Source organism: Gordionus sp. m RMFG-2023, chromosome 2 (assembly GCF_954871325.1).
Source record: "Gordionus sp. m RMFG-2023 chromosome 2, tfGorSpeb1-WG-v2, whole genome shotgun sequence".
Classification (NCBI taxonomy): Eukaryota; Metazoa; Nematomorpha; class Gordioida; order Chordodea; family Parachordodidae; genus Gordionus; species Gordionus sp. m RMFG-2023.
The window spans coordinates 17,342,616-17,356,077 of NC_088776.1; the positions used below are offsets into that span (position 1 = coordinate 17,342,616).

General features: G+C 26.6%; 1 protein-coding gene across 2 annotated transcripts in view; it reads right to left on the reverse strand.

Annotated features, from left to right (window-relative positions):
• The window catches only part of LOC135924852 (mediator of RNA polymerase II transcription subunit 12-like), a 53,849-nt gene that overhangs the window by 21,792 nt on the left and 18,595 nt on the right, over nt 1-13,462 (reverse strand). For both annotated transcript variants that reach the window (XM_065459974.1, XM_065459973.1), the window contains exons 8-16: nt 10,485-10,612; nt 9,764-10,010; nt 8,762-8,861; nt 8,314-8,468; nt 7,880-8,014; nt 7,390-7,534; nt 6,933-7,114; nt 6,587-6,665; nt 4,069-4,425 (exon numbers count right to left, since the gene is read on the reverse strand). In XM_065459974.1, coding sequence (XP_065316046.1) covers nt 4,069-4,425; nt 6,587-6,665; nt 6,933-7,114; nt 7,390-7,534; nt 7,880-8,014; nt 8,314-8,468; nt 8,762-8,861; nt 9,764-10,010; nt 10,485-10,612 — 1,528 coding nt within the window. The remainder of the gene's footprint in view (nt 1-4,068; nt 4,426-6,586; nt 6,666-6,932; nt 7,115-7,389; nt 7,535-7,879; nt 8,015-8,313; nt 8,469-8,761; nt 8,862-9,763; nt 10,011-10,484; nt 10,613-13,462) is intronic.

The following is a 13,462-nucleotide window of genomic DNA, read 5'->3' on the forward strand; positions in this document are numbered from 1 at the left end:
CATAGAAAATCCTGGATACGCCTATGGGCCATTCCACGTCAAATCGATCACGATTCGACCGACCCCTTTTAAAATTGTTAAAAATTTCTGGAATTATTTAGAAGGGTAAATAAATGAGAAAGCCGTTTATTTTAGCTCTCTAGCACACATGGTTCCCGAGATATAGGGGCTCATAGGTACAAAAAAGAGCCACTTTGGAATCTGTAAAATTTTTAAAAAGCTTATATCTCAAGAACTATTTATAGTAAAAAGATATATAATATATCATATTGTAGGTAAAAATAATCTCTAAAAGGCTATCAAAAAATAATAAAAATTGGCGCCAATTTGAATCTTTAACTTCCGGTTTATCTAAAATGCTTTACCTGTATTTTTAAGCAAAAAAGGGAGTTTGTTTTCGAAATTTTTTTATTGCTTTTTATTTAGACACCTTTTATAAATATATATAGGATGTCAAAACTTTGGCGACGCTATCGACTCCAAAAATTTAAAAAAATAATAGATGGCGCTTTATGAAATTACGGATTTTGGTTAAAATTTTGCTGCAAACTTATCAATAAAACGGATATTTTCACTTTTTATACTAAAAATATTTTAAATTTCTATTAAATATACTAAATAAATTGAGGGGCAGTGTGGGTAAATGCCCATTAGACACTTAATAATGTAATATATTTCCAATAATAAAATCTTTTGTATAATTTTTTTATTATTCATTCATATTAATAATATAGAAATAGAGATAGACAATCATATTCATTCCATAATTTAAAATTTGTGAAATGTTATATTTAATATTTGCGATTCTGTTGAATTAGAATAAAATTTTGTTTCAATTTTATCCTGAGAAATTGGATAAAAAGCATGAAATTTTTGCGTCCCTGGTATAGTACGGGCTTTGTCGAATCTCTCTTTTAAAATTATTTGTTCTTTCTCATATTCATCTTCCATAATATAGGAGAACTCTATTCCTTAATAAAAAAATTATAATATATATATTAATAAATTATAAATCATATACCTTTTATATTTTCCTTACAATAGGCAAAAAACTCTTTAGGAGAAGTTATTTGTTCTGAAGTAGGTCTTTGTAAACTTGCTCTAGCCACTAAACGCTTGACGGTACCTCCGACCCCCGTCACAAGCTGATTTGCCATGAGATGTAGCCCAGAAATGCCACTCAGCTTTTATCTCGAAATCATATTCATGGTGGCAAAGATTGATTAAATTTTTCCGATTTTTATATTGAGCTGCTGCTCCATCTGAAAAATAGAAGAATTTTTTTGGCAGGCATTGAAATTTCTTTGTTAAGTATTGAACTAAATATTTTTGGAATATATGAACCGCAATTGTATTATGAACGAGAGATTCAGATATTATTACGAAACTTAAATGATTTAAATTATTAAGTGACTTGTAATAAATGACAAAAGGATGAATGGTAACTTGAGATTTATTCCAGTGAAATCCCTGTACTTCATCTTGAACCACAAAGGCATAATTTTCAGCAAAATCTGCCTGCACGATATATTCTCCTTCCTTTAAATTAATTTTAAGAGAATTCATGAATATTGTTTGCTGCTTTGTTATGAATGAGTGTAATAGTAAAATATTTAGCTTTTCGAAAAGCGTTTCTAAAAAATTAAAGGTTGATGAAGTGATAGTTAAAAGATCTGTACGATCTGTTGTTACCCATTGCTTGTAGGTAATAATATATTCGATATCAATTGAATATAATATTTCACTTATCATGGCCTTTAAATTAGAAGATCCAGGGCATTGAGCACAATCACCAAAAAAACATTTTGGTATTTGGATATTTCTTTTCACGTAAGCGTTTTATTTTAATGGGAGATTCCCCAATTGATTGTAGGGATATATTAATGTTTTCAATTGCCTCTTGATTAACTATATGAGGAGGAGAATCAATATCATTGTCATTATAAGGAAGCTTTGCTAATTTTTATCGGCATGAAGAGCATATTAGCATATTTAAATTGATTGGTAAATTGTTTTTGGTCATCTAAGGTTGAATCTTTCTTAGATTTTTGCGATAATATGCATGTTTTTGTAAATTAAATGGGTTACAACATCTTGATATTTTAATATTTGGTATATCCATCTTTTATATAGAATAAAATTTTATTTAATTTGAACCTAGAATATGGCTTGTTTAAAATTAATCTGATCGAAAAAAAAATTATATTAAACAGAAAGAGAGATTGTTTTAAACTTTTAATTTTTTAAAATATTATTATCGTAAAATATAATCGATAATATGTCTAAAATATAAATTCTTTTTTAATGCAGCTGGTATACATTATCGTGCCAAAAAGTCATTCGCTGTTATAGTAGTAAAGCAGAGATCTAAAATATGTAAAAAAATTTAAGGATGGTGGGGGGGGGAGCAGAACTGGAAAATTTTATCGCATTTCTTATAAACTTATAAATATTTTCATTTTTAGAAATAATATTTTTTAAACATTAGCGCCATCTATTTTTTTTTACGATTTTTGATAAAAATGTATATTTTGGAAGAGTCGATAGCGTCGCCAAGGTTTTGACATCATACATATATTTATAAAAGGTGTCTAAATAAAAAGCAATAAAAAAATTTCGAAAACAAACTCCCTTTTTTGCTTAAAAATACAGGTAAAGCATTATAGGTAAACCGGAAGTTAAAGACTCAAATTGGCTTCAATTTTTATTTTATTTTGATAGTCCTTTAGAGATTTTATTTACCTACAATATGATATATTATATTATACTTTACTATAAATATTTCTTGAGATATAAGCATTTTAAAAATTTTACAGATTCCAAATTGGCTCTTTTTTGTACCTATAAGCCCCTATATCTCATCAAGAACCAGGTGTGCTAGCGAGCTAAAATAAACGGCTTTCTCTTTTATTTCCCCTTCTAAATAATTCCAGAAATTTTTAACAATTTTAAAAGGGGTCGGTCGAAAATGGGCCTTTTTTGATCGATTTGACATGGAATCTATGCGTAAATGAAATGGATGACATGAGAATAATGGGTCTTACTAAATAGCTATCACTAGGATTGTCAAAAGTAGAGAAAAGGGATCAGAGAAAGCTGGCTTAACCAAGTAAACCTGGAAAAGCGCCATTAGACGATGAAGAAAAGTATACATTATATGTGTTTTCCAAAAATTATTTATAAATGATATTTTTTGAATAATAATTATTACCTATACTTTTATTTAAGTATATATTTATAAAAATGAATATAAATAATTAAAATTTTGGCAAAAATGATTAAATGTTTACATTAAATTCGATGCCCTATCATTCCATTCTAATATAATATCATGGCCTTATTATTATAAAGTTCTAACTCCGATCAATTTAAGAAAACAGAAATTTTAAATTAACAAAACAACAAAAAATACAAATAAATAAAATTTCAATCCAGATGTGATAATTATTTTTTTTTAATTGTTATATTTTTGTGGCTTTTTTATCAAATTTATTTAATATTTTTAAAAAGTGAATGTTTTTGCTGTATTCGTGTAAAAGTTATTCTTTTAAAAAAACATTTTTCCATTAATTTTTCCTAATATTTCAGTAACTATTTGCTTGTTATTTTTATAAAAAAAAGGAACATGTATTTTTTTTTAATATACTAATTGATAAAGGTATCAAACTACCCGTTACAGTAGCCTCTTAAGAAGTTTAAAATTCTTACTGATGAAAAAAGTCCATAGTTGGAGAAAAACAAAAAAATATATAAGTATAATCAAAATAATTATAAAACGTTAATATTTTATTACATAAAAGTACAATTAAATATTTTAAATATATTAAATACAAAGGTTTAAATTGGAGGGGGCCTCATAAAGATAAGATTATGATACAATCTCAATTCGATGATGAAGCGAGAACCTTATAATAATCAAGCAATTTAATCATAATTTTATTAAAAAATGCATTTGTTAAATTATCAAATAAATTATTAAAATCTCTGATTTTAAATTATACCTATTATTATTTTTAAAAAACGTAATTAATAATTAGCATGTCGCATCATCATTTAAATATAACAAACTTTGAAATAGAGGAACGCGGATCGGAATTATAGCAGATGATAGCGTGTCGATATCTCGTTTAACGCGAGTCGCCATGTGTCCTATACCAAACAGAGTCTTACGGCGAGTGGTTACGTCGCGTGAAGCGAAAACGGGAAAGTGGTAAAGGTATTGATAATGTTTAGAAAAAGCGCGAATATTATTGTTATTTTGAGAGAAATTTTCTTCGGTAGTAGTATGAAGGTTACAATTCGGATTCCTTGAGAGACTGGGATGATTGGGAGAAGCGGGAGAGGGAGTAAAAGGGGAAGTAAGAGAGAGAGAAGAGGAACAAAAACCAGCCAAAGCGAATGGATGGATGAACACGTTAGGGGAGTCTGAATATTTAGATATAATTAATTTACATTAAAATGTATAACTAAATTAAACTCAATATAACTTTCTATTGTGAGAACCTTTTTAATTAGTATTTTAGCTTAAAATTAAAATTTTAATAAATCTGAAATCATTTGGGACAAAAAAGTGTGATTAAAAACCATAAGTGCTCATATTTATTAAGGGGTCAAATTTGTCAATATATAGTATATACCTATGAGAGAATGATTTAGATAAATCTCGTATCTTACGTAATAAAGGAGTGTGAATTAATTATTTGAATTGTTTTACAAATTATTTGAAACATACAATATTCGAATTATTAGAAAAAATAATGATAAAATTTAAAGACAAATATTTAACCCACCGAATATATTGTAATTTAGAATGGTAATTAGATTTCGGTGTCTATGGTGTTTTATATGTATCAATATCAATAATTTACAATTAAAAATACGAAAACATTATAAAAGAAAAGAAGCTACAAAAATTGTATTTCATCGGAAAATTTTATGATTATTGATTAAAAGTGTAAAGAATGAAAATGTTTGATTTTTTTAAAAAAAACGAACATTCATTAATTCGAAATGAAATAATTAATTATTGGTAATCTTAATAATTAAACCCGTATTGCGTATCTAGTATATAAATAATATCGGAAAATACTTATTTAATAAATTTGTTGGCAAAATATTTGAAGTGATATTTCAAAGTAGTAAAAACACTATAATACTATTTATCTTCATATATATGTCTATCTATTCGCAATTTTTTTTATTTTATGCATTTGAAATTTCGATATAAAAATAATAATACTCAATTAAAACCTAATATATATATATATATATATTTTTTTATAAAATTTTATTAATTTATATAAAAATCCATTTAAAAATAAAATATAAAAGGGCTTCATAAATTACGTCCATTAATCACAAATAATTGTCCATATGTTAATATTTCGTTACATCTCCATTCGCTTTTATAAAGGCGTTTACCTATAATTCCCGTATAATATAAATAAATATATCCTCTATAGTTTTCTTTAGAATCACCTTAGTAAAGCGGATTTTAAATTGTTGTCTTCGTAACTTCCCTTAAAGTTTTAATTGGATTTAACAGAGGGGACGATGCTGGCCATCCAAAATATTAATCCTTCTGTCATATAACCATTTTTTAACCGATTTCAAAGTATTATATGGTTCCCTATAATATTGAAATACATCGGACATTGATGATTGGGTGAATTTATTGATATTTTAAAATGTTTAATATGCCGTTTACAAAGGCCAAACTTCTAACAACTTTTGAACTCATAAATTCTTATATCATAATGGTCTCTAGATATCTAACAGTTCATTTTAAGCAATCGCTATGAAAGGCTTCATTTTTATTTCTTATTACAACATCCCTAACATTATCATTGTTCATTTCGAACCAGGATTCACCTGAATAGAGAACATATTCCATTGTTCTGTGTCCAATTACTGTATTTATGAGTCAATTTTCATATTTTTTTTATATAATCCTTAAAAATGTTTTATATAGCCTAAATTAAAGAATAGGTTAGGCGCAATAATAAATAATAAATAACAAATGAATAAATAATTTATAGAACGATAATTTTATGAATTTTCAATTGACATGTTGTTGCAGAAATCTATTTTACAATTAGAATTTCCCCTCATTTTTATATAATCCACGATTAAGGTCTATTGGACTTTTAAATCATTCGAAATATTTTTAAAAAAATAATGCAATATTTTTCAAGTATAATTACTATTAGATAAAAGTTGATAGAATACAATTCACAATAATTTAATCTTTTAATTCTAATTTATTCTATTTAAAATAGTTTTTTTTATTATTGGTTAACAAAAACAACGAATTAAAAAAATTTTACTTTTCTTAATTTGGGTGTAGTAAGTAAGAAAATATATGGTTTGACCACTTTGTTATATTTTTTGATATTATATGCAATACAGGGTTAAATTTAAATAACGGGTTTTGGATAAGTTGGTAATGATATATATATTTATCACTTTCTGATTTTCTAATCATTTAAAAGCGTCAACTAAAAAATGTTAATTTAAATTATTAAAACTGTATAAATAATATGTTAATCAAAATCTAGAGTATATATATATATATTTAAAAAATTACCAGTAATATGCATATTATTGGTTTTATCAAAGCTAATTTGGTTTTCCTTAGTTGGCTTATTTGGAATTGTAGATAATACCTTAAACAAAATAAATATTTATATTCTAAAAAACAAATCTTTCAAAATATTAGATTATTTTACAGATATAAAACTATAAAAATTATACTAATATTAGTGCTTTTTTTTGCTATGTTCTAAGCTGAATTTTTAACTTTTACTTTTGAAAACCAGTAATGAATTAGCATTACATATGTTTTTAAATTAAAAAAAATATATAATAAAATTAAGAATTTATACCAAATTAATACTACTATAATGCTTATAATAAAATTGAAACAAAATAACCTTTTTTAAAGTTTTAGAGCTCATGTATTTAGCCCAAGCGGGGTAACGCAAATCTGATGTATCCAAATCGCCTCGGCAAATGAGAATTTTAATGTAGCCATCATAATCAAATATATTCAAGCGGATTAATTCCCCAAAAAATATTACCAAATTCGAAAACATTACCATAGAAGGATTGTTTTCTTTTAAGAAAAAAAGGAATTTATTTTTAATATAATTAAAACCTCTATAGGTGCTCGCCTACGATGACCTTTTATAAATCGGTTTCTCTCTGCCAAATTCCTAATTCAAAATGTTTCATCATTGTGGCTATCTTTCTTAACAAAATCCAAACGGCCCTTAAAAATTTGAAATAGGGGGGGGGGGGTGATTATTAAAAAAAGTTTAATTAATAATTCTGTTTTCCTAATTTCACGATTTGATTATTTCTTTATAACATATAGAAATTTTTTTAAACCAGATAAAATAGGGGCGTATAAGTCCAAAAATTTAATAAGTATTTTTTGGAGTATAGGAGCAGCCAAGGGTTTCGGGTTACAGGCTAGGCCTCCTTCTTCTTCTTCGTTAAAGCCAGATTCCGACATATCGCTGTTATCATCTAACTTTTGTTTAAATTGTTATATGTATATATATATATTTATAATAATTGTTACGTAATATTTACAATATTCCAATTTAATTTTTATAAAAATAAATGCCATTCAGATTATGCGTCAAAAAGAGTTAGTTATATTTTTTTCAGCGTACCTTCATGGATACATTAAAGATTGTATGGGTATCTTGATATATTTTACAGGTATCGTTTAAAAAGGATATTGTCAACACATTATTATAAGATGACTCTTTAACACATAATTTTAAATAGGCAATGCATTGCATTTATATATTATATTTGTATTAATAATTTATTCAACAAAATTCAATTTAAAAAAATATATTATATATACCAAAGCATCCAAATGATTAAGTCTCATAGCAAAAAGGTTGGCAATGACCAAAGACCTATGGGCCCCACTCCGGTGTAAAGTTATTGCCCATTGACACATAATAAAGATGACTGGTTCTTCTTGTTTATGAACCAACTTTTTAATCATATAATTATATTTCAAAATTTACAAAAATAAAGAAGTAAAAAACAATTGTATTTTAAAAGGTAATTATTCCTCATAACTTGTTTGATATGTTTAAAACTTAACTTTCATATTTGACTATAATTATTTTTAATTTGGGAATTGCATTAAGATATATCTTTTCATAATTTTTGTCAATTTTACATTAGTTGATGTCAGATTGTGGTAAATCTCAAAATTCTAAACCACCAATGAAATTTTAAAGGAAAATTATTCTTTCTAATAAATATTATTTTATAAAAATATTAAACTCTGATTAAGTCCTGCGAAGAATGGCTATATGAATGAGGGAAGGGAGAAAAGATTTTATCGTATAGCGATTTCAAACAATTATCCTTTTCACATTTATTATAATCGTGATGGTCCAATGCATGAAGCACGTCTATTATAACGTTGATGACTTTACCTGGATGATATTAATAACGTTTTAAAAAAATTAATACAAACCAATTCTAATGCTGCGTAGCTAGCTTTTATATAAGGCGTAATAATGTTTTGCTCAAAGATAAAATTTTCTAGATGGTGATTATCTTTGATTGATATTTACTTTATAATCAAAATTATGTCTTATCATAAGGCAGCAGACCGGAAAATAAAGATAATATTTTAAAAACCATTTAGAGATTATTGTTTTTAAGTGACTCTAATAAAATAAGTATCTCTGATGTCTATCAATAATATTATATTTATTTTTCTAACCTATGCATGATGGTTTATTTTTGCCCAAAGCCCATAAATTTTCGGCCATCGTGCTGCGTTTTTTTATTAATCGTTCTTTATCTAATAAAGCGTTTTTCATCTATAAATAAATATTCATAGTGATTATTTTTAGAAAATAAAACTCGGTAATAATAAAAAATATGAAATATATGAGACACTGCTAAGTGCCAACTAAGGCTCGAACGAAGCCTTTTTTTGGTAAGTTCCTCAGATTGTGGGTTCGATAAGAGAAATACAAAGGAATTTGCTTATAGGAGTGTGTCCAAGCCGTTTTAAAGAGTTTTTTAAGGTGGGGGTGTGTCTGAGAAGTGTTAAGATAATAAATTGTCAGGGCTGCCTGTAGATTCAGCATTTAAAGAAGTTAATTGGTCAATTAAAACTTTGGATGAGACAAAAAACATTTTTTATCTTAAAAATTAATTTATTATTTGGTCCGAACCCTGAGGTTAATTATAGCTGGTTATTTGCTCTATTTCAACAGTTTTCGTGGGCTAAAAAACAAATCGTTTTTAGCGGAAAATTATTACCTTAGTCGTGGAGTTTTTTTGAGAGAAAGCATAAATAAATTACTCGCGCCTCAATGTTTAACAGATGTTTTGACATCCACCTATAGATTGAACTAAATTAGCCAATTTTTAGCTATTACATAACTATATTGCTAACAATGAAATAGAACATAAAAGTAAAATTATATATTTTGATTACATCGCCAAAGATCATTTTTACAAATTTTGAGTTTTAACCTTATTGAATTGAAACTTTTTGATAAACAAATCGGGTCATAATATTTAATTTACGATTTCATTTCAGAAATATAATAAAAAATCGAACTATAAAAAAATGTTATTTTACTTTAAATTCATATTTAATTAATCATTTTCCAAAAAAATATATTTTCTAAAATTAAAGAGTAGAATTTAGATTGGCTCAAAAATTAAAAAAAAACTATGGTTGTGGTGCGTGCATTAAAATAAAAAAAACTGAGTCATAATTTCCAGCGTAGTTAGGGGTCGGCAATTTGGATGGTTCGATAGGCAATTTATCAAGCGGTGACCCTTTTAAATAGATCGGATTTGTTAGGGAAAGGTCGGTACCGGTCAGCGAGCTTGTCCAGTCCCAAACCCCGTTCCATACCAAGCTGGAAGGGCAGCGTAAAGTAGCCGTCCGTATTATATTGCTCAGATTTAGGATGGCATTGCGGTGGTGAAGGCAATCGTGAAAACGAAAGCTAAAAAGTTTATTTTATAGATTGATTGTAAGAGTGGTTAAAATTTATAAATAACAAATATTATAACAATGATGATGATATAAATTAAGAATTGATTGCTATTAAATTTTAAATAAAATACCAGTTTTTTTAAACCTATTCTATGTGAATTTTGAATTTTAAAGAAAATTAAAGATGGCGGCCTGTATCATATCGATCGATACTATTTATTTTTTAAAAAATCAAACAATAAACTGATAAAAAAATTTTCCTAACTTTTATAAATTAATTATAAATGAATATAAAAAAATGAATTATATCAGTTTTTTTCAATAAAATAAACTACATGACTATTTTTTGCTAACGAGTATCGGTAGCATTAACCGATAGGGTATCGATTTTGGTGCCAGTATCGGCTAAAAAAAGTGGGACTGCATCTCCGATTATATATTGTTTCTTATTAGTATTCTATTATAAATAAATAAAAATAGAAACCTAAATTCATCATCGGCAGAATTATCTGAAATGGTATCGGAGACATTAATGTATTCGCATAAAACCGTAACGCAAAAGTAGACAAGGCGCCGACAGTGGAAATATGATTGGCAAAAGGTGTTCATATACTTTATTTTTTATATAAAAATAATAATACATTCATGTATTCATCAAGACAAATCCTTTTCTACAAGGACTTAAAGAGATTATTTCTTAGATAATCTATGCTAATTTGGATAGCATACCTCTCTTGAGGCTTGCTTACTATAGGATGGGAATATCGGAATCAACAGAGACCGATTTTCTCCATGTATCGAGGAAGGAACTGTATTGCGAAATTGAGGATTTCAAACGCTACGTTGAGAATGCAAATAATGAATTTCAAAAAGTAAGGCAAAAATTGGTCAAAATACCTTTTGACCTTAGGAACCTTTAAAAAGGCAAACTATTATTTGATAGTTTGGTTACGAAAACTAGTTTGATTTTTTAATTTTTTAATAAAATTGCATATTTTCTAAAGTTATTAAGAATAATTAATAAAACTTTGCATATCATTTTGATAAATTTCGTTAAAAAAATTGAAGAACTTACGGAGTGGAGTTATGAGTAAGTGAAAAAGTATGTTATTTCAATCGGACTACCATTTATATATATCCCTCTTTCATCAAATTATATTAAAAATTTCTTATTAACAATATATATATATACAAATATTTTAATAATGATTTAATTAAATTTGACACTTTGTCAATAAAGTAAAATAAATTAGAAGTGAAATCATACATTATTGATAAATTTACAATTTTTAATTAATTATCACATATTTTTATTTTTCTCTGTCTCAGTAAGACTTTAATTGTCTTCTAAAATGTAAATTAACGAATAAATGTCAGGATGGGCATTTTTTGCCATTCGCTGTAGGGAATGATGGTATCCCTCGAGATGATTATTACTACGTGGACCTTGTATCTTTGTACCTATAAAAAGCAAATCATTAAATGTTAATAATATTATATCAAACTTATATTTATGTAAAATAAATAATTTATAATAATTATCTCGTCCAAATTTGAGAGGAAACATAGCATCATAATTTATCCAAGTTGTATCTATATATATTAAGAAGCTTGATAATAACGAATCTACACAAGAATCACGAACTATTTCAATGTCTTGTCTCTTGTAGTAGGCTTATCCTTCGAGCGAACAATGGTATCCAGGCTATTCTCTATATTGCTTTACCAAGCCTAAATACTAAACTTTACGCCAAATGGCTTGCGTAAAGTGAAAGAAGCAGCATAGGAATAAAATATGTTAGAAATATATACAATTTAAACTTTACTCTTTACTAAATGGTTGGAAATACAAATTGTAGAGCAGATATTGCTTCTGCTTCATAATCAATTTGTGCCATTTCGGCAAAAAATGGATACCATTTAAGGTGCTCTATTATTATTTGAAATAGCTCAATATATGACTCCTTCCTTTTATCTGAAAGAAGTGCACATATAATAGGGATCATAGTTTGATTATACATATAGTATAAAATTGGCTAAAAAAGCGCAGGCAAATGTAAAACGCTCCTTCCATATAAATGAATTTTGAATATGATGACAAAATAACTAACGCGGCAGAGCCAAATACAATTAGTTATTATTTTTAATTAGGAAATTATCACCAATGAATGTTGTTATCAGGTCAGTGATCAATACAATCGCCTTATTGCTAGTGGAAATTTTAAGATGAGTTTGTTTTAAAACAAGGTTAATCGTATTTTTCACCAAAATAAATGGTGGAAAGACCCCGGGATAACTATATATATTTGGATCTTTAGCACATCGTTAGTTTAATGCCCTTAGATAGATATCCACATTTGTATCTAAAGGATTTTATTGAAAAATTTCTTTTACGGTTTGCAATGTTTTTATTTTGCGAAATAAAATTGTATGATTTTTATGCTCATGGATTTGGGATACTGTATCCCTGAACATATTTACACGTAACTTTACAGTCTGCTCTTAGACAACTGTAGTGTGTTGTATACCAGTGTGCTATTAAATCAGTAAAGAAAAGATAAGCAATGTTTTGCCCTTTTGTATCTACAAAAGTAGTCTCTAAATATATGAAAATTTATAAATGTTCATAAAATAATTTACCAAAAATGGGTATATTTTCATTAAAATCTACAATAAACTCAAAATTGAATAGATGATGTTTCTCAAATAGCTGGTCATTCTCATGAACAATCTTCGAATCTTCCAAATCAAGGTTAAATTTGATTATAAAATCTTAAATATTATAATTTTAGGTACAACATATTATAAAACAATATCTAAACATAAATTTTAAAATAGGTAATACTCAAAGTCAATCAGTTTACACATTCCCTCTTTGCTAATATATTTCCCCATATATTCCTGATTTTCAAAAGTAATATTTATAACAAATAAACTAATTATATAAAATATAGATGCTACCAATATATCAAATAATTCCTATACATCTCCTTTAAATTCAAAAATGAAAAATATTACATAATTCTTTTAGCTAAATTATAGGTGAATATTATTAAGAAAATATGTATAATTATGAAAATGCCGAATCTCTTATATATTTTAATGCAAATACACGTATTTTTGGTAAATTACTACATAAAAAATCTATAAAGAGGAGCCGACTCCATAGGGCTAAACATAGCTTTTCTTATAGCCGATTTAATGGCACATACAGATATATAATATACTATCGTTGTCTAAATGAAAACTGTAAAGTCACGTGTAAATATGTTCAGGATATACAGTATCCCAAATTCATGAGCATGAAAATCATACAATACTATTTCGCAAATTAAAAACAATGCCACGTAAAAGCAATTGATCAACAAAATCCTTTAGATACAAATATGTATATCTATCTAAAGGCATTAAATCAACAATATGCTGTAGATCCAGATATATATATAATTATCCTGGAGCTCT